At 41.4% G+C, this 26,785-nt stretch overlaps 2 protein-coding genes across 2 annotated transcripts in view; one reads left to right on the top strand and one right to left on the bottom strand.

The window, feature by feature from the left end:
• LOC306696526 (complement C3-like) overlaps nucleotides 1–4,212 on the bottom strand; it is a gene marked incomplete at both ends in the record, with an annotated part of 31,686 nt that extends 27,474 nt beyond the window's left edge. Inside the window, 5 exons of the mRNA XM_079160177.1 lie at nucleotides 574–662; nucleotides 1,302–1,396; nucleotides 2,168–2,330; nucleotides 2,488–2,683; nucleotides 4,136–4,212. Coding sequence (XP_079016303.1) covers nucleotides 574–662; nucleotides 1,302–1,396; nucleotides 2,168–2,330; nucleotides 2,488–2,683; nucleotides 4,136–4,212 — 620 coding nt within the window. The remainder of the gene's footprint in view (nucleotides 1–573; nucleotides 663–1,301; nucleotides 1,397–2,167; nucleotides 2,331–2,487; nucleotides 2,684–4,135) is intronic.
• Nucleotides 4,213–5,527: 1,315 nt separating this feature from the next.
• LOC306695986 (complement C3-like) overlaps nucleotides 5,528–26,785 on the top strand; it is a gene marked incomplete at its 5' end in the record, with an annotated part of 35,747 nt that continues 14,489 nt past the window's right edge. Inside the window, 25 exons of the mRNA XM_079159453.1 lie at nucleotides 5,528–5,604; nucleotides 7,062–7,257; nucleotides 7,415–7,577; nucleotides 7,671–7,765; nucleotides 8,077–8,165; nucleotides 14,792–14,874; nucleotides 14,983–15,070; nucleotides 15,271–15,373; nucleotides 15,608–15,728; nucleotides 15,976–16,091; nucleotides 17,355–17,501; nucleotides 17,778–17,877; nucleotides 17,994–18,088; nucleotides 18,212–18,403; nucleotides 18,572–18,727; nucleotides 19,000–19,129; nucleotides 19,832–19,900; nucleotides 20,349–20,546; nucleotides 20,637–20,757; nucleotides 20,872–20,960; nucleotides 21,095–21,234; nucleotides 21,637–21,849; nucleotides 22,033–22,096; nucleotides 22,200–22,289; nucleotides 22,453–22,659. Coding sequence (XP_079015579.1) covers nucleotides 5,528–5,604; nucleotides 7,062–7,257; nucleotides 7,415–7,577; nucleotides 7,671–7,765; nucleotides 8,077–8,165; nucleotides 14,792–14,874; nucleotides 14,983–15,070; nucleotides 15,271–15,373; nucleotides 15,608–15,728; nucleotides 15,976–16,091; nucleotides 17,355–17,501; nucleotides 17,778–17,877; nucleotides 17,994–18,088; nucleotides 18,212–18,403; nucleotides 18,572–18,727; nucleotides 19,000–19,129; nucleotides 19,832–19,900; nucleotides 20,349–20,546; nucleotides 20,637–20,757; nucleotides 20,872–20,960; nucleotides 21,095–21,234; nucleotides 21,637–21,849; nucleotides 22,033–22,096; nucleotides 22,200–22,289; nucleotides 22,453–22,659 — 3,142 coding nt within the window. The remainder of the gene's footprint in view (nucleotides 5,605–7,061; nucleotides 7,258–7,414; nucleotides 7,578–7,670; nucleotides 7,766–8,076; nucleotides 8,166–14,791; nucleotides 14,875–14,982; nucleotides 15,071–15,270; nucleotides 15,374–15,607; nucleotides 15,729–15,975; nucleotides 16,092–17,354; nucleotides 17,502–17,777; nucleotides 17,878–17,993; nucleotides 18,089–18,211; nucleotides 18,404–18,571; nucleotides 18,728–18,999; nucleotides 19,130–19,831; nucleotides 19,901–20,348; nucleotides 20,547–20,636; nucleotides 20,758–20,871; nucleotides 20,961–21,094; nucleotides 21,235–21,636; nucleotides 21,850–22,032; nucleotides 22,097–22,199; nucleotides 22,290–22,452; nucleotides 22,660–26,785) is intronic.

Raw genomic sequence — 26,785 nt, 5'->3', positions numbered from 1 at the left:
CTGTCTCATTTAATTACTTTATGTAATATATTTTATATACCAAAATGTTTGTTTATCAAATCAATATTTTTCAATTATATATTACAGATTCAGGTTGGGTCAAAAGTATCTAGATCTTGCTTAGTGAAGACGAGCAGTGAGATAAAGTGCAGTAATGACTCAGGGGTTCCAGAAACTACTTACCAACCAAGTAAAAGATCTATTACTATCACAGCCAGGCTCTCATAACATTAGCAAATGGAGTTACATTCACAAAACTCTTATCTCCAGGTCATGTCTTGGCCTTAATTGGCTCAAATGAAAAATCTCAGTATTCAGTGTGTCTTCACGCTTTATACACCGTATGACTTACATACTTTTATTTAGTTGCTGTCAAAACACTAAATTAGCAACATGGTCATTTATTGTAAAAAACGCAACATAAACATGTTAAAATATAGGCTACTATATAGACATTTTGAGATGAATTTACCTGCCATCCATGTGTATCCAAAGTGTAAATAAACCACTTAACAACAAAATGTATAAAAATGCAATATGGAAAATATAATTGAAATCAGATAAACTACTAACCTGACAATTTCAGCAAGTTTGAAATCTCCAGAGTGGATCCCTGATTTCAAAGCGACTGAATTAATTGGTAAAATGATGCCTTCAGGGGTCTAAAATGAACAGTTTTAAAAAACCGTTAACAGAGAGCCGTGGTAAGTTACAAATTAATTCAGTAAATCCATGCCACATTTTAAATATGTCTTTTGTCTACAATCTGCCATCCTCATCAATGTCTACACCAGGGGTGTCAAACATACGGCCCGCGGGCCGGATCCGGCCCGCCACGTCATTTTATGTGGCCCGCGAATCCGCCAGCAAAAAAAAAAAAATGTAAAAGTCGGACAATTTACAAATATCCGTAAATTATTGTATCGCACACGGCGGAGCTCCTCCCCAATCCGCGCGCGCACACCTCCACCAGCGTATGTGGCAGCAGCAGCAGCAGCCCCCCTCCCCGCCGACGACGAAGAAGCAGACCCCCCCCCCCCCCCCCCTTGCCGACAACCGGCATGATGCTGATGCTGCCCCAGAGCGACAATGAGTTTGACACCTCTGGTCTAGACTGTATGCTAGTGACACTTATTTCAGCTATTTCTAAAAATGTATTTGTCTCCAAATCAAGGAAAAGGCTGTCTTTAATGCGTAAATCCACCACTAGAGAGAAACATGGATTTATTTTTACTCCCAGTTACAGCTTATTATATGATATCAATTTCAATTCTGTGCTTATCATAGATAAATCACAATACCACAATCTCAATGGAAATAGAAGGATCAGTTTGAGTTGCATTATCCCTCTCTACTGGCTCCATACGAGGCGTCACTGCAAACATCCTGTAATGGACTGACATAGAGAGAGAAAGAAGTTAATTTTGCTGCTGAGGGTTGAAGGACGGTGATGCTTTTTTGGGTCATGTGACTGTTGTAATGGTAAAATATATATATCAGTATCATGAAATGGTTAGAAACATTAGAAGAACAGAGTTAGACATTTAGCTCTGTCCAAACATGGCGTAAGAACAGATAGCTCTGTGTAAACATGATTTATGATCAGATCAGGAACTGAGAGTTACTGTTTACTTTAGAGGACCGTAAAGACAGACACAGGAAGATGATCAAAGGGTCACACAGGGGGTTTGTTCCTGTCCTGGGGATGTTTAGGTTAATGTAAATGAACCTGACAATGAGATCAAGGGAAAATGGGGGATTAAATCAACCAGCGTAAGACACCTTTGACCTGTCTAAAGGAGGAGACTGTTCCTGCTTTAGTATATAGTGTGTGAGGATTTGAACTGATGTTGAAGAATGCTTCCAGCAGACTCTGTGTGAAGAGCTGTGTTGGAGATTCTCCCTCTTGCAAGAGAATAAATGGAACAGGACAACTTTGAATAATTTGGAGATTTGGATTATTTTGATTTGCGAATAACACTCTCTTCTCCCGATTAACATAGAAATATTCTACGACACTGTTTAAAAACGTTTTGAAAAGAAGGGTTCTATTAACTTCACAGTCATTTACAGTAATATAATTTTTTGGGAATTTGGAAAATAGACACTTAAAGACATTCTCACAGAAGTAGGTGTGTTTTTCATACTGATGCAGATTTGTACTCACCTCTGCTGTTGGGGGTGTAGAGGGTCTTATCAGTCTGTATGAAGATGTACCCGGACTGAAAGGACACTAAGACCACTTTCTCCAGCAGTTGGTCAGGAAACTGAGCTTGCAGGTACACATACTGCTTCATGGTGGCATCCTTACTGAAGTCTCCAGCAGGGATCTGAAACCAGTATGAAGAGACGCCAGTAGTGCATCAGTAGCAGGGTAGGGAGGTCTAAATCCTGTTCATTTCTGGATTCATTGATAGATTATTTGTGGCCATGTAAGTTAGCAACAGTCAGAGATAATTACATACACAGTGACGGTATTTAATTTACCGTTATTTCTCCGAGCTGCTGGAAGTTATTTGCAGCATTAAGTGTCACAGATGTAGTTGTCAGCATTTGTTTTTTGGTTGGATGGTTCATCACGTTGATTTGGACATTGATGGCTGCTTCAGTGCAGTCTTGACACTCCACAAAGATTTTTTCTGCTGTACCTACACGCAACAAGTTGGGGGCAGACAGCACCTTCCTGCAGAGCAGTGGGGAGAGAGGAAGATATGGAGTAATATTAATATTCTGTATTCAGTGTGTAGAAAACCTCTTAATTTTATGCATTTCAGGCGCCATAAAACACACACACATAACTATAAGTGCATTCTGTAGAGTGCAGATCTCCGCCTGGTGTGTCTCCCTCTTCCCTCCCAAACAAAGAAGAGTTGAATCTCACTCAGTTGTCCTTCTAGGCTCCCTCAAAGTCACAATGGTGTCAAAGATTTTTAAAAAGGGGACTTATTCATCTTGTATATGGCCTAACTTTATTGGATCATAGCGTATAACGTGTGGTATGGAATTAATCTGCAGATGCTCCAGTTCAAAATTAGATAAACATCAGTTTTCATACCACGAAAAAAGACAAAATGTCACCTGCAAAAGTGAGGCCTGTTTTTGGCCTAGCTGATTTGTGGAAATGCTGTTTGCTTCTGAAGCAGTCATTGATCACTTGCAGCCCCTAGTGGCCGGTTAACTGAGGTGTCAGCCGTCAATGACGGTATAAAACAGTCAATAAAATATATATTTTTTGTATTGTGAATCACGGTAACTATGAGAGGTCCTAAAACATACAGTTTTCTCCTACACGCTTCAGTCCCGGTGGAGATAATTATGGACGGTTGTCACCGTTACAGGTTTGCTTATTTGTCCAAAGATTTTTAGAGTGGATCTCTCACAGAAGTGGTTCCCAACCTCTCTTGTGTACGACCCCTGACTTGTAACCCCTCATCACAGCTATCGGCCTTACTGAGAGCGTGAGTGCCCTTTTCTTGTGAGATTTTTGTGTGCTTGATGAAGGAAACCTTTTCAGTCTAAGAAAAAAGTCAGAAGAAATAAACATGGTTTTGTGTAACAGAAATGTTTTTCATCTTCTGACTTCTCAGATTTTAATTGGTTCCAAAGCCTCAGGTTGAGAACCACTGTCTTAGAGGCTGTGAGTTTAAGTTTAATTTTACCCAAATCACCAAGATAAACAAACCTGTTTCCCAAGATGAGGATCATGACTGCATAGACTTCACCCACAATGAGTAATGTATTGATTACTTTGATGAAGATCCAGCACTGGACCAACAGAACATTTCATCATGGCTCTAGACTCTTGCCCTGTCTGGCTTTAGGTATCATTGTGCAAACTCTGAAGCAAATTTAGGGCCAACTAACTGGCCTCATTTGAAAGTCCACACTACCTTGTGACACAAATGGCAAACTGGACCATAGCTTCTCATTATTTAAGACACAAGTCAAACCAATATTTATACACTTTTTAAATTAAATTTAAATGCAGATATCGTTGTTGCTCCCATTACATTTCAACCAATAATAATGTGAATACCAGGAAGAAGAACAAATGAACAAAGTGCATAATTAAGCTCTGTTTTTGATGAAATTCAAGCCCAGGGGCAGTGTGTAAAGGAAAGGCAGGTCTACTTACAATGGAGCTCCATCAGCCAGAGAAGTCATGGAGGCCAAGGCCACAGAGGCCACCAGCCACAGCAGAGTCCTACTCATCCTCCTGACTGATCCTGATCTGCTGTCAATGGAGACACTGTACTGCACCCTCCTTTTGTACTCCCTCCACCCTCCTCCTGCACCTCACCAAGTGTTTCTGCACGCATGTATGAACACAAACACATATCATTATTTCCCAGCGGCAGTTGAGAAACTGTTGGGCTCAGAAAAAGGAGGAGAAAAATGCAGATATGGTCCCCCAAGTAACCAGGTTGCCCCAATTATTCTGAAATATTATTTGTGGAGTGACAATTTGTCAATTTACATTATATTTAAATCCTTCCGAGGCAAAATATGTGAACATGTACATGTTTTGAACATTTTCGTATAACTGTGTAAGCTTTGAGTTTTTTAGGAGCTATTGTTTAAAATTAAATAAAAAGCTAATTTAAACTGTAAATATTTTGATTGTATCTTCTGAATGTAGGCTTGGGAGATGTGGTGATTAATACAAGAAGTTATTAACCCTTGTCAACCGTCAGGCAATGGGGTAAATCTCTTAGTTTAACAGCTATATGGAAATACTAGAAATTATTATGATTTTAGCTTGGTGTAGTAAATTTGCCAAAGTAGCCATAAACTGAAAAACCTTTGAAAGTGCAACAACAAAATGTAAAGCCTGAATTTTAGTCCATAAAATGTGTATTTCGCAATGAATGTGATTTAAAATTACACAACAGTTAAGTGGAGTGAAAGTATCAATATGCCTACAATCTTAAAAATACAATACATTATGTTTGAAGAAATAGTTGGACATTTTGGGACACAGGTTTACTATTATTTGCTTTCTTTTTGTGGATTAGATGAGAAGATCGTCGCTATATTTTTATCTGTTAAATATGAAGCTACAGCCTGTTAGCTTAGCTTAGCTTAGCAAAGACTGGAAACATGGGGAAACGGCTAGCCTGGCTCTGTGTAAAGGTAACAAAACTAATCTTTCAGCACCTCTGAAGCTCACTATGACATGTTATATTTTTTTCATTTAATCAGTCAATAAAAACGGAAGCAAAAATGTCACAATGTAGTTTTGTGGGGGTGTTATGTGTAATGTGTAACTGTCTGACTATAGTAGTACATTTTCTGAAAAAGTTATTCAGAAACTGTAAATGTATAAGAACTTCTTTTCAGTTTATGGCTACTTTGGCAAATTTACTACACCAACATCTCAACTGCCGCTGGGAAATAATGATATGTGTTTGTGTTCATACATGCGTGCAGAAACACTTGGTGAGGTGCAGGAGGAGGGTGGAGGGAGTATAAAAGGAGGGTGCAGTACAGTGTCTCCATTGACAGCAGATCAGGATCAGTCAGGAGGATGAGTAGGACTCTGCTGTGGCTGGTGGCCTCTGTGGCCTTGGCCTCCATGACTTCTCTGGCTGATGGAGCTCCATTGTAAGTAGACCTGCCTTTCCTTTACACACTGCCCCTGGGCTTGAATTTCATCAAAAACAGAGCTTAATTATGCAGTTTGTTCATTTGTTCTTCTTCCTGGTATTCACATTATTATTGGTTGAAATGTAATGGGAGCAACAACGATATCTGCATTTAAATTTAATTCAAAAAGTGTAAAAATATTGGTTTGACTTGTGTCTTAAATAATGAGAAGCTATGGTCCAGTTTGCCATTTGTGTCACAAGGTAGTGTGGACTTTCAAATGAGGCCAGTTAGTTGGCCCTAAATTTGCTTCAGAGTTTGCACAATGATACCTAAAGCCAGACAGGGCAAGAGTCTAGAGCCATGATGAAATGTTCTGTTGGTCCAGTGCTGGATCTTCATCAAAGTAATCAATACATTACTCATTGTGGGTGAAGTCCATGCAGTCAAGATCCTCATCTGGGCAAACAGGTTTGTTTATCTTGGTGATTTGGGTAAAATTAAACTTAAACTCACAGCCTCTAAGACAGTGGTTCTCAACCTGAGGCTTTGGAACCAAGTAAAATCTGAGAAGTCAGAAGATGAAAAACATTTCTGTTACACAAAACCATGTTTATTTTTTCTGACTTTTTTCTTGTGAAATACTGAAAAGGTTTCCTTCATCAAGCACACAAAAATCTCACAAGAAAAGGGCACTCATGCTCTCAGTAAGGCCGATAGCTGTGATGAGGGGTTACAAGTCAGGGGTCGTACACAAGAGAGGTTGGGAACCACTTCTGTGAGAGATCCACTCTAAAAATCTTTGGACAAATAAGCAAACCTGTAACGGTGACAACCGTCCATAATTATCTCCACCGGGACTGAAGCGTGTAGGAGAAAACTGTATGTTTTAGGACCTCTCATAGTTACCGTGATTCACAATACAAAAAATATATATTTTATTGACTGTTTTATACCGTCATTGACGGCTGACACCTCAGTTAACCGGCCACTAGGGGCTGCAAGTGATCAATGACTGCTTCAGAAGCAAACAGCATTTCCACAAATCAGCTAGGCCAAAAACAGGCCTCACTTTTGCAGGTGACATTTTGTCTTTTTTCGTGGTATGAAAACTGATGTTTATCTAATTTTGAACTGGAGCATCTGCAGATTAATTCCATACCACACGTTATACGCTATGATCCAATAAAGTTAGGCCATATACAAGATGAATAAGTCCCCTTTTTAAAAATCTTTGACACCATTGTGACTTTGAGGGAGCCTAGAAGGACAACTGAGTGAGATTCAACTCTTCTTTGTTTGGGAGGGAAGAGGGAGACACACCAGGCGGAGATCTGCACTCTACTGAATGCACTTATAGTTATGTGTGTGTGTTTTATGGTGCCTGAAATGCATAAAATTAAGAGGTTTTCTACACACTGAATACAGAATATTAATATTACTCCATATCTTCCTCTCTCCCCGCTGCTCTGCAGGAAGGTGCTGTCTGCCCCCAACTTGTTGCGTGTAGGTACAGCAGAAAAAATCTTTGTGGAGTGTCAAGACTGCACTGGAGCAGCCATCAATGTCCAAATCAACGTGATGAACCATCCAACCAAAAAACAAATGCTGAAAACTACATCTGTGACACTTAATGATGCAAATAAGTTCCAGCAGCTCGGAGAAATAATGGTAAATTAAATACCGTCACTGTGTATGTAATTATCTCTGACTGTTGCTAACTAACATGGCCACAAATAATCTATCAATGAATCCAGAAATGAACAGGATTTAGACCTCCCTACCCTGTTACTGATGCACTACTGGCGTCTCTTCATACTGGTTTCAGATCCCTGCTGGAGACTTCAGTAAGGATGCCACCATGAAGCAGTATGTGTACCTGCAAGCTCAGTTTCCTGACCAACTGCTGGAGAAAGTGGTCTTAGTGTCCTTTCAGTCCGGGTACATCTTCATACAGACTGATAAGACCCTTTACACCCCCAACAGCAGAGGTGAGTACAAATCTGCATCAGTATGAAAAACACACCTACTTCTGTGAGAATGTCTTTAAGTGCAAAATTAACTTCTTTCTCTCTCTATGTCAGTTCACTACAGGATGTTTGCAGTGACGCCTCGTATGGAGCCAGTAGAGAGGGATGATGCAACTCAAACTGATCCCTCTATTTCCATCGAGATTGTGGTATTGTGATTTATCTATGATAAGCACAGAATTTAAAGTGATATCATATAATAAGCTGTAACTTGGAGTAAAAATACATGCATGTCTCCCTCTAGTGGTGGATTTACGCATTAAAGACAGCCTTTTCCTTCATTTGGAGACAAACACATTTTAGAAATTGTGTCACTAAAAGTGTCACTATCATACAGTCTATAGCTAATGTATAGTGACGTTGATGAGGATGGCTGATTGTAGACAAAATACATATTTAAAATGTGGCATGGATTTACTGAATTAATTTGTAACTTACCACGGCTCTCTGTTCATTTTAGACCCCTGAAGACATCGTTTTACCAATTGATTCAGTCGCTTTGAAATCAGGGATCCACTCTGGAGATTTCAAACTTGCTGAAATTGTCAGGTTAGTAGATTATCTGATTTCAATTATATTTTCCATATTGCATTTTTATACATTTTGTTGTTAAGTGGTTTATTTGCACTTTAGATACACATGGATGGCAGGTAAATTCATCTTAAAAAGTCAAATATTTTAGGATTATGCATAGTAGCCTATATTTTAACATGTTTATGTCGCGTTTTTTACAATGAATTACCATGTTGCTAATTTAGTGTTTTGACAGCAACTAAATAGAAGTATGTAAGTCATACGGTGTATAAAGCGTGAAGACACACTGAATACTGAGACTTTTCATTTGAGCCAATTAAGGCCAAGACATGACCTGGAGATAAGAGTTTTGTGAATGTAACTCCATTTGCTAATGTTATGAGAGCCTGGCTGTGATAGTAATAGATCTTTTACTTGGTTGGTAAGTAGTTTCTGGAACCCCTGAGTCATTACTGCACTTTATCTCACTGCTCGTCTTCACTGAGCAAGATCTAGATACTTTTGACCCAACCTGAATCTGTAATATATAATTGAAAAATATTGATTTGATGAACCAACATTTTGGTATATAAAATATATTACATAAAGTAAGTAAATGAGACAGCAGGCAAACAGCTAAGATAAACGAGATCTGCTAAAAGGTCAACTAGCTTAGCTAGCAGAGTAGCAGCAGCTGCCATCTTTGCTTTTGAGTAGAACATCTAGTGCAGGGGTGGCCAACCAGTCAGAGACCAAGAGCCACATTTTTTACTGTGTTACCGCAAAGAGCCACATCATACACATGGGCACACATGAACATCACCCTATCCCTTCCTCACACACACACATACCTTTGCTCAGCCAGATTTATTGTAAATGTCACACACCAATATGATAATGACAGAAATTGACTCCTAAGACCACAGGCCAGTCATTTTCAACAATGAACATTGTGTACACCAGGGGTGTCAAACTCATTGTCGCTCTGGGGCCACATCAGCATCATGGTTGCCCCCAAAGGGCCGGTTGTCGGCGGGGGGGGGGGGGGGGGGGGTGCTGCTGCTCCTTCTTCGTCGGCGGGGAGGGTGGCTGCTGCTGCTGCTGTCACATACGCTGGTGGAGGTGTGCGCGGCGCGTGCGGATCGGGGAGGAGCTCCGCCTTGCGCGATACAACGGATATTTGTAAATTGTCCGACTTTTACATTTTTACTTAAAGCGGGGCTTTCAAACAGTCCGTCTCGGCGTTAAATGGGTCGACGAGGAACGTAATCTGTGGCCGCACATGCGCGTTTGACGAAAATACCGTATTTAACTCAAGCGAAGCGAACACGAACATTAAAAAAACACAAATACAAACTTCGATATGAACGTAAGAGCCGCATGAAACCGGGCAAAGAGCCGCATGCGGCTCGCGAGCCGCGGGTTGGCCACCCCTGATCTAGTGTTACTTTGGAAATCAGGGTGTAGTCAATTTGAATGTAATAAGCAAGAGTTTGACATTTTGGGAAATAGCTCATGTGCTTTTTGGCAGAGGGTCACTTAGATGAGAAGGTTGTTACGTTAGACATGAGTTTTCCTCGTTCATTCTGGTCGGTGTTTACATCCCACCACAGGCCTGTGTGAGTGAGGCGCTCCATCACCTGGCTGAGCAGATCAACAACATGGAGCGCAAACACCCAGACTCCTTGCTCATTGTTCTTGTGGACTTTAACAGAGCAAACCTCAGCAAAGAACTGCCTAAATACAGACAGCATATTAAGTGTAGCACCAGGGACAAAAACACACTGGACCACTGCTACACTGTAATAAAGGACGTGTCGCTAAAAGCAACTTAACGAATTGAGTTCGAGACGTTTACTTAGATTCAAGCAATAGTTTTATTTATCACAGAGATATCAGCCGAGCAGTTAAACGTGCACGGTCCTAACAGTTCCTCTCCGATTGAGAGCAACGTGAAAAGGCGCTTGGACACGGCAGCGCGGTAAGTTTTGTTGGTTCTCCTTAAAGGAGCCATTGGTCAAAGTCAAGGTGCAGGCGGGATCGATTTTAGCAGAGCGACGGCCTGGTTGGAGCACTGAGCATATCCGCTCGCACCGGCTCTCGTCCGGGATCCTCCTTCGATGCGTCATCAGTGTGTGTGTATGTTGTGAAAGCCTAGCCTAACAGGCTCCAAAGTGTGTAGTCTACGTTTTGCTATCCCAAGCTGTGGTACGTACTGTTCTCAGCTGGCAGTTTACTCCAAGATTTGATATCAGTGTATAGTTGCCCAAGCGTGGCCTTCAGAGTTACAGTTTTCTCATTCCTTTGTACAGGCGAGTGCTAGAGCGCCCCGCTTGGAGTTTTAAACCTTCATAACCTGTAACTCGCAACTCCGCTAATTAGCACATAAAGCTCTGATTAAATTTATTTACATAACAACTGCACTTTATCTCACTGCTCGTCTTCACTAAGCAAGATCTAGATACTTTTGACCCAACCTGAATCTGTAATATATAATTGAAAAATATTGATTTGATAAACCAACATTTTGGTATATAAAATGTATTATATAAAGTAATTAAATGAGACAGCAGGCAAACAGCTAAGATAAACGAGATCTGCTAAAAGGTCAATTAGCTTAGCTAGCAGAGTAGCAGCAGCTGCCATCTTTGCTTTTGAGTAGAACATATAGTGTTACTCTGGAAATCAGGGTGTAGTCAATCTGAATGTAATAAGCAAGAGTTTGACATTTTGGGAAATAGCTCATGTGCTTTTTGGCCACTTAGATGAGAAGGTTGTTACGTTAGACATGAGTTTTCCTCGTTCATTCTGGTCGGTGTTTACATCCCACCACAGGCCTGTGTGAGTGAGGCGCTCCAACACCTGGCTGAGCAGATCAACAACATGGAGCGCAAACACCCAGACTCCTTGCTCATTGTTCTTGTGGACTTTAACAGAGCAAACCTCAGCAAAGAACTGCCTAAATACAGACAGCATATTAAGTGTAGCACCAGGGACAAAAACACAATGGACCACTGCTACACTGTAATAAAGGACGCATATCGCTCAGTACCCCGTGCAGCTTTGGGACTCTCTGATCACTGTTTGATTCATCTTCTCCTGAAATACAGGCAGAAATTAAAATCTGCAAAGCCTGTGGTAAAGACTGTGAGGAGATGGACCAACGAGGCAAAGCTGGAGCTACAGTCCTGCTTTGCCTGCATTGATTGGAGTGTTTTTGAGGCTGCTACTACAGACCTGGATGGGCTCACTGAGACTGTGACATCATACATCAGTTTTTGTGAGGACATGTGTGTGCCAAAAAAAACCTTCTGCACATTCAACAACAATAAATCCTGGTTTACTGAAAAACTCAGGCAGCTTCGTCGGGCCAAGGAGGAGGCCGACAGAAGTGGGGACAGGATCCTGTACAACCAGACCAGAAACACACTGATGAAGGAGATCAAGGTAGCAAAGAGGAGCTACACTGAAAAGCTGGAGAAAGAGTTTTCAGCCAACGACCCCTCTTCAGTTTGGAGAGGCCTGGAAGTACTCACTACCTACAGGAGACCACCCCCCCCACTGAGGCCAATCACCAACTGGCTGACAACCTGAATGTTTTCTACTGCAGGTTTGATAAGCCCCCTTTCACCCCCCCCCCACACCTGCCCCATCATCAAACAACCACCTACACCCCCTGCCTCCTTCTCACCTCTCCCAACCGACCCCCCACCGGACTGAGGATCTGCTTAGAGCAGGGGTGGCCAACCCGCGGCTCCCGAGCCGCATGCGGCTCTTTGCCCGGTTTCATGCGGCTCTTACGTTCATATCGAAGTTTGTATTTGTGTTTTTTTAATGTGCGTGTTCGCTTCGCTTGAGTTAAATACGGTATTTTCGTCAAACGCGCATGTGCGGCCACAGATTACGTTCCTCGTCGACCCATTTAACGCCGAGACGGACTGTTTGAAAGCCCCGCTAATCACAGATGAGGCTGCGGCTGAGTTAGAGATGATCGATCTTTGTGAGGAGGACCAACTCAAACCTGCTTTAAGGGAAGGGACCATTGAGTTCTGGAAAAGTGTGCCAATGAAAAAATACCCCAATGTCAAACGGGCTGCGCTTAAGATACTGTCAATGTTTGGGTCAACATACGTCTGCGAGTCTGTGTTTTCTACCCTGAAACACGTGAAATCAAAGCATCGATCTGTTCTGACTGACACCCATGTGAAAGAATTGCTTCGAGTGGCAACAACGGAATACAAGCCAGATTTGAAGAGGATTGTTCAAGGCAAGGAATGCCAGAAGTCCCACTAAGTAACATGCATAGTAAAAGAAAAACACTATTGTAAATTATTATATTTTTGTTTGTGGACTTGGTTGAACTGAGAGTTTGTCTGTGTGAGACAGTGCACACAATGTTCATTGTTGAAAATGACTGGCCTGTGGTCTTAGGAGTCCATTTCTGTCATTATCATGTTGGTGTGTGACATTTACAATAAATCTGGCTGAGCAAAGGTATGTGTGTGTGTGAGGAAGGGATAGGGTGATGTTCATGTGTGCCCATGTGTATGATGTGGCTCTTTGCGGTAACACAGTAAAAAATGTGGCTCTTGGTCTCTGACTGGTTGGCCACCCCTGGCTTAGAGGATGTGAGTCGGCTCTTCCACAGACAGAAGATCAGGAAGGCACCAGACCCAGGAGGTGTGTCACCCTCCTGCCTGAAAGTCTGTGCTGACCAGCTGGCCCCCATCTTCACACAGATCTTCAACCGATCACTGGAGCTGTTTGAAGTGCAATCATGCTTCAAACGCTCCACGATCATCCCGGTTCCCAAGAAATCCTCCATCACAGGATTAAATGACTACAGGCCCGACGCCCTGACGTCTGTGTTCATGAAATCCTTTGAAAGACTGGTGTTGACCCATCTGAAGAACATCACAGGGCCCCTGCTGGACCCCCTGCAGTTTGCCTACCGTGCAAACAGGTCGGTGGATGATGCAGTCAGTATGGGACTGCACTACATGCTGAAACACCTCGACTCCCCAGGGACATATGCAAGGGTTCTGTTTGTGGACTTCAGCTCAGCGTCCAACACCATCATCCCAGCAATACTCCAACCCAAACTCTCCTAGCTCACTGTGCCAGCCACCACCTGTCAGTGGATCACAAACTTCCTGACTGACAGGACGCAGCAGGTGAGGCTGGAAAAAATCACATCCAGCACGAAAACTCCTGAAGTTGAACGGTGATGAGTCTGCGTACAGACGGGAGGTTGAACAGCTGGTCCTCTGGTGTGGTCAGAACAACCTGGAGCTAAACAAGCTCAAAACTGTGGAGATGACAGTGGACTTCAGGAGGAGCCCCCCAACAGTACCTCCTCCCCTCACCATACTCAACAACAATGTCTGCTGTTAAGACCTTCAGGTTTCTGGGATCCACAATCTCCCAGGACCTGAAGTGGGCTCCCAACATCAACACCATCAGATAAAAGGCCCAGGAGAGGTTGTACATCCTGCGCCAGCTCAGGAAGTTCAACCTGCCTCAGGAGCTGCTGATCCTGTTTTACTCAGCCATCATCCAGTCTGTTCTCTGCTCCTCTAACACTGTGTGGTTTGGATCAGCCACCAAACAGGACAGAAACAGACTACAACGGATTGTCAGGTCTGCAGAGAGAATCATTGGTTCCAGCCTGCCGTCCTTCCTGGAGTCAGGAAAACGGACAGGAAAGATCACTGCAGACCCTTCACACCCTGAACACAAGCTGTTCCAACTCCTCCCCTCTGGTAGGCGCTACAGAGCTCTGTACGCCAAAACCACCAGACACAGGAACAGCTTCTTTCCACTGGCCGTCACTCTGATGAACAATAAATAAGTCATATTGCACTACTACCTCTATTTGCACTATTACCACCAGTTACACCATCACCTCAATTCCATTGCCATTGTTTATAGGTTTATGTTCACATGTGTTTGTGTGTGTATATATATATATATATATACACTTTTTTTGAGGGGAGATATATTTATACTTATATTGTATATAGCTGTTAAATGTTTATACCTACATCTGTTCTAGTTGTTTTTGCTGCCCTTTTTTATTCTTTATATATTTTTTATTCTTTATTGTAAAATAGTGTATGTACATTGAGAGCGGAGTGGAAACCGGAGCCAAATTCCATGTATGCGTACACATACATGGCCAATAAAGCTGATTCTGATTCTGATTTTGAGAGTGGGGATAGTCTTATTTAACTCTCCAACGAAAGCTTAAACTATTCCTTTTGAACTGTAGATCAATTTGTCTTTTAAGATCTAAATTGTTAATGGACGGAAATACATTTAATCCCTAGAAAAAAAAATGTATCACAAAGGCATAAAATACAAGTGCACCCTTTCTATCTAATACAAAGTCAACCTGAAAACGTAAAACTTTTTCTTGTAAACATCAGTGTTGTAGGAAAGTAATGTAAATGTCAAGTTCTGTGCAGCAGCTCTGTTGTGTAGGCCTACATCTCAATTTGTGTAAATATGCATGTATAACTTCACGCAATCTGAAGTCTGTTGTTACTTTCAGTCTCTAAATGATTATTTAAATTTTGTATGTGTGTGTGTGTGTGTGTATGTGTGTGTGTGTGTGTGTGTGTGTGTGGTGTGTGTGTGTGTGTGTGTGTGTGTGTGTGTAGTCCAGGACTGTGGAAGGTGGTGACAAAGTTCAACAGCAACCCGCAGCAGAGCTATTCTGCGGAGTTTGAGGTCAAAGAATACGGTGAGTCCTTCTTTACATGCACTTCTATTTAAAACCTTTATAAACCTACAACATTCAGTCTTTTTGTTACTTGATTGGACACACAATAAAATGTTTTCCATTTTGCAGTGCTGCCCAGTTTTGAGGTTAAACTGACACCTAGGAGTTCCTTCTTCTACGTGGACAGTGAAGAGCTCACCGTCGACATCAAAGCTGTGTATGTGAAGGCTTTTGTTTCGTGGTTTGAGAGATCAGGTTTGACTGGTAGATTGATTGCAGGAAGAAAAATAAAGGGTGTTGTCCAAAGGTTGTGTTTGGGGCTTTCGCTTTTTTTTGTTTGATTTGTGTTTGTTTGTTCTTAATTTTTCTGCTTTGCTTCATTGTGGGCTTTGACATGTCCCTGTCTTGTGGCATTAGGTATCTGTTTGGTAAAAAGGTGGATGGGACCGCCTATGTGGTATTTGGAGTTATGCAAAAAGGTGAAAAGAAAAGCTTCCCAAGTTCTCTTCAGAGAGTGGAGGTGAGCACATTCTTACACTTTTGCTGTATTTTTTTAATGTTTTGCAAGACTCTAGAAAATGACAAATGTCTATAATTTCCTGTTATTCATACATCTGCAGTAATTTCAGCTGAATTGCTACATTTCTACCTACATAAATTATTTATTTAGGATGTTCCGAATTAAACCAGGCTGTTCACTGACTGTTCCACTGTACTGTATTTGAAGATGCATTTTTAAATTGTGTCACATTAGGTCGAGAGTGGTGATGGAGTGGTCACACTGAGGAAAGAGCACATCACAAACACTTTCAAAAACATCAGTGAACTGGTGGGGACTTCCATATTTGTGGCCGTCAGTGTGCTGACGGAGACCGGTAAGACAGAGAGACTGTGTGTATGTGGCTTTTCAGTGTGTTTGATCAAAGTAACTACCAGCTAACTACCAGCATTATTAGAGTCTGAAAAGCCCCAAACAAGAACGAGAGGAGAATAGAAAATAAAGATATTTAGATGAAATTTTTTTATCAGTTAATCACGATGAAAATCAGGAGATATCATAAATAAAATGAAATACTCATGTCATCAGTTTTTGTGCGAATGTGTTTGTGTATCAACACACAGGTAGTGAAATGGTGGAGGCAGAGTTGAGAAGCATCCAGATCGTCACATCACCTTACACCATCCACTTCAAGAAAACACCCAAATATTTCAAACCAGGAATGTCCTTCGATGTTGCGGTAAAGTACTTATTTACATTTATATAACTTGACAGCATATGGTTTATGTTGTGGAAAAAAATTCTATACCCGCTTTGCGTGAGTCTTTTAATGCTGAAATAAGGAATACCAAAAACCAGGTTGTCTTTTTCAGTATTTATTCTCTGCGCAGAGAAGGTTCAATCATCACAACAGAATGTGTACAGTCTCAGTGAGGAAGAACCAAGAAAAAAATTAACAAGCTTTCTTTATTCAGAATGAGCATAGGTGGGGGCCGATGGCCAATGTTCCAGACTTTTGTTCTCAGACTGATAGGAACAACAATGAAAAACAAACGGCCAGCAACCAAAACAAGCGTCCCAAAGGCCTTGGTGCTGGAACATTCTCATACAACACAGTTAGTTATCTTTGTGAACAGGCAAGGGAGAATTCTTCTTCTGCAGAACAGAGACACGGTGAAGTTCAACAAAGTTCAGAGCAAAATAACTTATGCATGAATACAATATACTGAGTAGAAATATATACTATGTAAAAAATGACCATTACCATTACACTTAAGGCTTGGCCCTTTCGGGCAACATACACCTTTTTTTCTCAGATAGAGAGGGGGATTATAAAAGGAAGATTTAATCTAAGAAACAAAAATTGTGTTCATACTACTAGGAAGAGGATGTGAATTGTAATAAGTGGGGTGATTTTGTTGAATGGTTTCAATGAAGAAATTGATCAAAGCACAGATATAAATGTTTTAAATGTCAAATAAATGTCAAAGGTACAGGGACGAGGAAGGGGCCTTGTCTCTGTCGGGACTTTGACACTCATTATTGTTTTTCACATTAACATATAATATGTATTTATTCATAATTAACTGTAAATGTTTGCTGTTATTTTATTGGTTTCTTCTTGTTTTATTTTGTTAATATTTGTTACATGTTTGGAATAAATTAATTTGATCAAATGGCTATATTTCTACTTAAATAAAAAAACATCACACTACTGAAATATAGCCACTCTCAGAAAACACAGAATGTCACATTCTGCTTCATGCTCTCTTCATAACTGTTATTGATTAGATCAATATTTTGTTGTGTACTTTCATTATTTTTGATGATTTTGATAAACAGAAAAAAGCAATTTGTCTATCAACCCATTAGATCACCATGAACTAAATCATGATACTGAGAACTACAATCTAATAACATGAGTTTGACCTTAAAAAGATCTGTTTCAATGAGTCAGTTAGTCGATTTCTGATGGTTCAGCTGGTTGTGTTTCTGATGGCAGGTTGAAGTTGTGAATCCTGACGGCAGTCCGGCACAAAAATTGAGAGTGGTGGTGGATCCAGGTCAGGTGGAGGGCACGACCGAAGACAATGGCATTGCAAAGCTTGCCATCAATACAGTGGCAGGGAACTCAAGGTTGATAATAAATGTAAGTCTCTGAAGTCGTTTACCTTTTTTTAATTTTCGCTTTCGTTGGCAAACATTTTTGACGTTCACTTGAAGAGGTGAAATCAAGCTCCATGTTGTTGTTCATCCGCACATTTACTGTACAGTATGTCAATGGTGAACTTCTTGTCAGTGTAATATCTGTTTGTCATACAATTTAGCAGCCACGATAAGTTGAGATAGGATAGACTTGGGACTCTTCAAGTATTCTTTATTCAACTGTGTGTGAATGCTTACCTGTGTGTGTCTTTAATTGCAGGCAAGGACCAATGATCCTCTTATTAGCCCTGAAAGACAAGCATCAGCCTCCATGGAAGCTCTCCCATATACAACAATGAGCAAAAACTACATCCACATAGGTGAGGGACATCCTGAAATAACATCAGATGGTACAACATAAGGAGATAGCAGTGGAAAAGTGTGCACCATGCACTACATGTTTTGGGTGTTTTATCACAACATGTCACATTTGCAGATGTGGATACAGCGGAGGTGAAATTAGGAGACAACCTGAAAATCAAACTCATCCGCAACCGGGAGGAAAACCATCACACTGACATCACATACCTGGTGAGAGCTGTTTTACACCAGTGCATGTGTGCACATATTTTACTCTTTTGGTTGCCTCCCACGTCGTGTGTAAAATATACATGCATGTCTGATAAGTGCTGATGTTCAAATCTGCGTCCCTAGATCTTGAGCAGAGGTCAGCTGGTGAACAACGGCCGTTACAGGACACAAGGTCAAGTTCTGATTTCCCTGATAGTTCCTGTTACCAAAGAAATGCTGCCATCGTTCCGCATCATAGCCTACTACCATACAGACAGCAATGAAGTGGTATCAGACTCTGTTTGGGTGGATGTCAAGGACTCCTGCATGGGCTCGGTGAGACACGCAGCGTTGATGTAGTAGAGCTTAAGTGGGCAAACAAAACACCCACACACAAGCTGATAAAGTAATTTGTACATTTCTCAGACATATTTTTATGTATGAAACTGCCTAAAAAAATACAGAACTGCACGTCTCATTCACTGACCTGCCCTTCACATTCAGCTGAAGCTTGAATCGGCAACAGCCAAAAATTCCTATGAGCCCCGCAAGATGTTTGTTCTGAAGGTCACAGGAGATCCAGATGCCACAGTGGGACTGGTGGCAGTTGACAAAGGCGTCTACGTCCTAAACAACAAGCACCGGCTCACCCAGAAAAAGGCAATTTCTTTATTTAATATTTATCTCAGAAAATAAATTAATATGTTTAAAAGAAAATTGTTAGCTTTTTGCTTCAAATAATATCTGGCGTAAATTTGTCCTGCAGCAAAACACATTGCATGAGTTCATGTGTACATATGAGATCTGTCACGTGAGTTTATAGATTTGTTTGTTTAACTTGCATACTGTAACCCTATATCTTGTTTGTATTTGTGTGTGTGTGTGTGTGTGTGTGTGTGTGTGTGTGTGTGATTGACCTCTGACCTGCTCAGGTGTGGGACATTGTAGAGAAGTACGACACAGGCTGCACACCAGGTGGAGGGAAGGACGGTATGGGTGTGTTTTACGATGCTGGGCTGATGTTTGAGTCCGACACGGCTTCTGGGACACCCTACAGACAAGGTGACACTACTTTACTCTCCCCTTCCCCGAACATACCCCCCTTTAGGTTTTAACATTGTATCAATGAAATATCTCTGATAAGGAGAAGTGGGCACATGTAGAACTTTTTTCATAACCATAAATCTACTGTTTTCTTTTTAGGAGTAAGCATCTAGTGGACAGTAGAAGAACAGCATCTTAAACCAAATAGCATTATATTTTCAGTATTTTGACATGTAGATATATTTCTTGTTGCATTCTATTTTTTTAATTCTTCAGTGCTGCGAGTGAAGAGCAAAGAGCCAAAAACCTCAAACTGATATCTTAAACTTTGGGCACATAAAACCAAAACTATCTGCCAAATACTACCTGACGTAAGTGAGATTATATGTTTTTGGTTGAACCGACGTTTTGAGGCATTTCCATTTGAACTATTGTGACTGCCACATAAGTGATTATGGTACCTCCCTTATTTTAGGGGTTTTAGAATATTGCTGCAATATTATTGCATTATTGCATCAGCATTTTAATATAATAAAGCATTTATACAATGTTGTAACATTTCAACAAATGGATGTGCAATTGTAGATAACATTTTCTCACAGCCTCACCCTGTCCACATTAATGACCAAACTCTGATCTAAAGAGTTTCACATCAATTACACGAAGCACAAATCAAGTTTAGTTCCAACTTTTAAAGTTAAAACTTGTCTGTGTTTCCAGAATTGAAATGTCCGGCCCCCAGCAGGAGGAAACGAGCCACTACTATCATGGACGTCACAACCAGCTTACGTAAGAACCACAGCTCTAAACTACCCAATACACACATCATCAGTCATCTTCAGTCACTCTTCAGTGTCGTTGGACAGCTTGTTCCATTGACTTTCACTGTTCTCGTCTTTGCCATGCTATGTATTCGTAGACGGATAAACGTCAGATGAAACTGTTTTTAAATCATACTTCCTTGAGTTAATATGTCAATTTATTTCTTCATGCTCCTACTTTTCCAGACTGAAAGGAGAAGGAGCCGTCTCTTCTTGTCAGTTTTCCCCCTCCCTTTCCCATTTAGTTCTTTGTTTATTTGATTTTCCTTATTAAAATCAAGGGTCTAATGTAAGAGGGCAGGCAAATGAAAGAAGCACAATTTCTATTTCTAATTTTTCTTTCCAGTTCACAATTCTTCTTGGTGGTCTGTATCTTCTTACCTCTGTCTCTCCTCCACAACCCTCTTTCTTCCCAGTGAGTCAATATAAAGACCAGTTGCAGAGTGACTGTTGTTTGGATGGCATGACGGAAACCCTTCTCAACTACACATGTGAGAGGCGCAGCGAGTACATCAATGATGGTGAAGCTTGTGTCAAGGCCTTCATACACTGCTGCGAGGAGATGAAAGACCAGCGAGCTGACAGGAAGGAGGATAGCCTCCTACTGGCTCGCAGTAAGAGACAGGGGATGTTGTGATGCTCTGAGTTGTTACTGTTCATGGTCATACTGAATGAAAATAGTAACATTTTTAATGACACTTTAGGTGAGGTGGATGACAACAGTTACATGGACAGCAGTGAAATAGTTTCTCGCACCAACTTCCCTGAAAGTTGGCTGTGGACAGACTTCAAACTGCCTGCTTGTCCTCCACAAACACCTAACTGGTGAGTCAACTGAAATATGCACAGACAAAATATACTGATAACTTCACACTGACACCACTAGGATTTAAAGCTACCCTTTACCTCTCAAAGTGTTAACCCTCTTCTTTGATTCAGTCTCACCACATCATTGACGAGAAATGTTCCTTTGCAAGACTCAATCACAACCTGGCAGTTCACTGGCATTAGTCTGTCAAAAACTCATGGTGAGGATTCAGTGACTAAAATCTGTAAACCTCTCCCATCCTTTAAACCTCTCTCTCTCTCTCTCTCTCTCTCTCTCTCCCTTTTTTCCTCATTCATCTCTTGTTTGTTTGTTTTTATCCCTCTTATCTTAAAGGACTCTGTGTTGGCGATCCGTTAGAGGTAACTGTCTTTAAGGAATTCTTCGTTGATCTTAAGCTGCCGTACTCTGCTGTCCGTGGAGAGCAGGTGGAAGTTAAGGCAATCCTCCACAACTACAGCGACGATCCTGCCACCGTAAGTCTGTGTTCCTCTGCTCTGGTGCTTCATGCTGGAGCCAATTAGACCAAGATATTGTTCTCTAAGCGATTTCAAACAAAAGTTAAAAAACAACAGTAAATATTGGACTGCCATACAACGGCACAAAAACTAAATAGAACAAATTAACTCCTTACTCTAGTCTTTGATGAATGGTGGTTGGTCCCCAGAACTGGGACAGTGTACCTTTCCATTCTCAAGTTCAAATTGATCCCAAAGGAAACAATATTAAGCATTACATTACTTCAAATTAGGGATGCATCATTAGTAGGTGACCTAAAATAAAACTGATGACTATGATCCCTTTTATCCGCTCAATGGGGGTCTTCATCTTTGACAGTTACACACACTTCACTGTCTTTCTCTCTTTCTGTTTTCAAGGTGCGTGTGGATCTGATTGAGAAGCAGGATGTGTGCAGTGCAGCCTCTAAACGTGGGAAGTATCGTCAGGAGGTCAGAGTTCAGCCCCATACTGCACTCTCTGTGCCATTCGTTATTATTCCCATGAAAAAAGGACAATACCACATTGAGGTCAAAGCAGATGTTAAAGATTCGTTGCTCCATGATGGAATCAGGAAGATGCTGCGTGTGGTGGTAAGAGAAACAGCGATCTCCCGTGTTAAAGTCAGCATAGGGAAACACATATGTGTACTGTATCAGTCTTCTCAAAATGAAGAGATTTTCACAAGCAAGCCATATTGTATTTTGTTACACACCAGCAGACTACGAAAATATAGTTGTGAGTTGTAATGTTTGTCCTAACTGTTGTTGTTCCAGCCTGAAGGTGTACTGGTTAAATCTTCTCAGATTATAATTCTAGACCCCTCTAACAGAGGTGTAGGTGAGTTTACCCATAAACAGCTACATTATATAGTAATTTGGTAACATTGTGTTTTCATCACTTGCAAATTGATCCCCCGACTTGCCCACTGTTTATCCTTCAGCTGGTAAACAAGAAGAAACTCTCATCAGTGGAATTCTTAAGAAAGATTTGGTTCAAGACACACCTACTAGCATACAGATCTCTGTGACAGGTGAGATGTTATGTCATATTTGAGCACGTTATGTGACTATAGTGCTTGTAAAATGAACTGACCACCTCACTGGTTGTGAGAGACCTTTGCATGTTTCTTTGGATGTTTCTTTGTGTTGATTTGTAACGTTTAGTTTTGTTTCTGTTTGTGTGTGTGAATGCAGGGGGAGAACAACTTTCTGCACTGGTGGAGAATGCCGTTAGCGGAACGTCTATGGGTAGTCTGATCACACAACCCGGGGGATGTGGAGAGCAGAACATGATCTCCATGACTCTACCTGTCATTGCAGCAACTTATTTGGACAAAACCAACCAGTGGGAAGCTGTGGGCCTTCAGAAACGTGACGAAGCCCTCCAACACATCAAGACTGGTAGGTATTGGCACAGATACCAGGAATCTTATTGATGCCCCTCTATGTGGGATTTTTAAGTTTCTGACGTTGCAGAAGTGGTATCAAAAAGAAAAACAGTATGGCAGACAGCAATGTTACCACTGCCCCACAGACCCAAGCAGAGACATTAAATATTAGTGGTCTGAATGCAATACATAGACTATACAAGTTTGACTACTGTTGTGTAAAAACAACTTAACGAATTGAGTTCGAGGCGTTTACTTAGATTCAAGCAATAGTTTTATTTATCACAGAGATATTAGCCGAGCAGTTAAACGTGCACGGTCCTAGCAGTTCCTCTCCGATTGAGAGCAACGTAAAAAGGCGCCTAGACACGGAAGCACAGTAAGTTTTGTAGGTTCTCCTTAGAGGAGCCATTGGTCAAAGTCAAGGTGCAGGCGGGATCGATTTTAGCAGAGCGACGGCCTGGTTGGAGCTCCGAGCATATCCGCTCGCACCGGCTCACGTCCGGGATCCTCCTCGATGCATCATCAGTGTGTGTGTATGTTGTGAAAGCCTAGCCTAACAGGCTCCAAAGTGTGTAATCTACGTTTTGCTATCCCAAGCTGTGGTACGTACTGTTCTCAGCTGGCAGTTTACTCCAAGATTTGATATCAGTGTATAGTTGCCCAAGCGTGGCCTTCAGAGTTACAGTTTTCTCATTCCTTTGTACAGGCGAGTGCTAGAGCGCCCCGCTTGGAGTTTTAAACCTTCATAACCTGTAACTCGCAACTCCGCTAATTAGCACATAAAGCTCTGATTAAATTTATTTACATAACAAATCCCCCTTTTCACACCTGCAAGGTGTGAACCACTAACTCTATTCTTGTGTTTCACCGTCGTCTTCATCATCTGAGCTGTCTGTCTCCCCTGCTGGCTGTCCATTAGCTAATAACGCATACGTGCCTTACGGAGGCGGTGCCTTCTCTTTGGAGAGGGCTGTGGTGATCAATCGCCCTATCATTGTTCTAAGACAGGCAACACAGCAACAGCCACAGGTGACGATGATAGCGATGAATACTGCAATAGACTTAATCAGAGCGTTCCATTTTCCAAAAATATTCTCCATCCAGTCATTTAAAGGGATTGTCAATAATTCATGCCTCGTGCATTTCTTGTGATAGTGCACGCAAGCTGTCCAATGCCTTGGTAACAGATCCGTCGGGGCATTGTTATTAGGGATGATGGTGCAACACCTATCCCCAAACATAGAGCAAACACCCCCTTTTCTGCAAGCAACATGTCTAAAGCCATTCTATTTTGCATGGCCACCAATGAAGTGGGTGCTAGCTGCTCAGCCACTCCTTCAATGGCGTCCCGAGTAATATTAGCTAAGCGCAGCAGGTTATAATGCACGTAATTAATGCGGTCAACATTTTTGTTGGGGGTAACTGGGAATAAGGCCGAGATTATGAGTATGTTTTCAAATCCAGCTGCCACCTGTTCGGCTAACTCGTATTCATTAGGGACACCTCGAGGGACTCCTATTGCGTCTATGTAGGTGGGCCCCCCTGACAATGAAAAGGAGGAAGTGTCTGTACTCTTAATGATGTGCCTCCGTCGTCTTTTTGTAAGACTCTGAGCCTCGGATATTTATACCAAGTAAACAATACAGTGTCACAGACAATATGTCACAAAAGCATAACGCACATACAAAATGGCTTCCACGCCATGTAGTAGTCAGGAGGCTATGTTCTCATAACATAGCTCTGTACCCATCTTAACGCTCCCACAGTCCTTATTATCATTTCAATCCAGGACATGCTGCTGAGTGTTCTTTCGCATAGACTAAACAACTGTGGTGAGGCAGTTCACACAACAAGGACACATAAGGACACCAAGCTTTTAAAGCACACCTTATCATTAGTCATTTAGGTTTTCCCCAACATAACCCACCCGTTTATACTATTGTATAACTTCTAATAAAATCAAAATGAATAAACGAATCAACGTCCAACCACCTTCTATAAAATTGAAAAAATGTCCAAGCATAAACAACACATCAACAAGACATCAATGTGTATTTTTGAATATAATGTAAAAATGTTTAAAGCATAAACACAAACAAAAACAAAAACAATAAAATTAAATGTATCAAGAATACATATATATTTTAATGTTATATGAATTATACTAAGAGTACCACATTGAATAAAAAGAATGTTCTAACAAACATTCTGTGTACTGTATTACTGCAATCATCATTTCATCTCTTTTCTCGATTTTCAACATATGAATCATCATTAATTTACAGTTCAGTGTAAACATTTCGTTGAGTAGTTACTTCCCAGTTCCTCGCCCTCCCGCTAGGAATTCTATAAGTACACTGGAGTATGTTCAGTCATGTTAACATCATTTCATCGCTGCATTAATCTCCCCAACCATGGGATGAAAGTTCAATCCAGATGAACCAAACATTTTTGTAGACTCCTCCCTCTTTCCACCTGCAACACCTCCTGAGCGCTCTACCACACTGCCGCTCACCAAAATAGCACTGATTCCAACCCCGCAGCAATTTGATTTCCCCCAGGGACCCCAATGTCATCCATGTACACAGTCTGACTGAAACTGCCAGATCGGCTGACCTTTATGGTCGTGGTCTGTCTCTAGGAGTTTACGCAGGAGTCATCCATAAGTAATGCATAGAATGCCATCACCAACTCGTGCCGATGCACGAGCCGCTCCACTGCTTAGCTTATCTCCACAGAACCACCAGGTGTCAGCTCTGGGCATCGTTCGCTTCCATCAGTTGTCTGTGAGATGTTTACATATTACGCATCATATCAAGGTCCTCACAGGAACTCATTCTAAAAACAAATAGTTTGCTGCATCGGGTGAGAAACAGTGCGATCAACAGGCGGCAACAGATAGCGCAGAGCGACCCAATTGCTGCTACTAGGCAGTTTGAGGAGAAGTAAACAATTGTAAGGCACATTTGAACCCTGTTGGATTATTTTCTAGTTCCCAGCGTGTAATGTTAGTGTAGTTGTCATTTGTATTTATTAATTGTCAATTTAATCTGTCTAAATTCCCACCATAAATTGAAACTCGCTAAAGCAAAGTAAAACATAGTTATGCTTATGCTACATAGCCCTGTCTATTGTTGTGAAAAAAAACCTTCGTAGAGACAACGGAGAAAGTCAATTTGTATTTTAGTTAATCAAATGCTTTATTTCAAGCTTAAACGGAGTATTATATTCCGGCAGTTATACGTGCACGGACCTAACAACCAACACCCAACATAGAGTTGAGATATTCGTAAAAAGGCGCTTGTAACAGAGTGCGCTGATGTATTTAAGGTTCTCCTTAGTGGAGCCTCATAGGTCAAAATCATAGATGCAGGCGGAGCTGGGTTTAGAGCAGCGGCCTGGTTGGAGCACTGAGCATTGTCCCGCCCACACCGGCTCACGTCCATTGATTGTTGTCATCTGTCAGTGTGTGTGCATGTTGTCGAGTGCGTAGATGCAATCAGGGCAAGGGCACTGTTCCGCTATGATTACTAGACAATGTGTTCCTGTTTCTAGTGTGATATGTGATGGCCTTTTGCCCTGATCACACGTTGATCACAAGGGCTGTATGCTGACAGCCAGTGTATGTTGTGTGTGTGTGTGTGTGTGTCAGACATCTCCTCCTTTATGTGCCACTTAATAAACTATCTTTCAAACTTAGAGGCTCTTACTTGCCCTGACGTAATTTCAAACCTTCTACTCAGTGTTTCCCACATTATACAATAAATGCCTGTTTATATGCTTATATACGTGTGTGATTGTGTGCTTGGCTGCATATATTTATTTCCATGACACTATCTACATTTAACAATTTCCGTGATGTTAGTTCTACCACTGAGCTCTTCTGTTTCTTACAAACACCACTAAATCCCTCTGAGCGTGTTAGCATGTTCACTGGTCAGACAAGCGGCCCCAGAGACTTTCGCTTCCCTGCTCTTCCAGACTCACTCAGAGGAAGCAGGTGTCCCAAGATTAAGAGTTATCAGTGGACAATTGATTCACTTTTATATGCTCTTTGCTCTTCAGAGAGCTGTTGGTAATTTCTTTTCTTTTTAACATTTTTCTTTTTAATATATTTTGCTGTATCTTCCCCCATA

The sequence above is a fragment of the Pholis gunnellus genome (genome assembly GCF_910591455.1).
Source record: "Pholis gunnellus genome assembly, chromosome: 5".
Classification (NCBI taxonomy): domain Eukaryota; kingdom Metazoa; phylum Chordata; class Actinopteri; order Perciformes; family Pholidae; genus Pholis; species Pholis gunnellus.
This window is presented reverse-complemented; position numbering and strand designations above follow the sequence as displayed.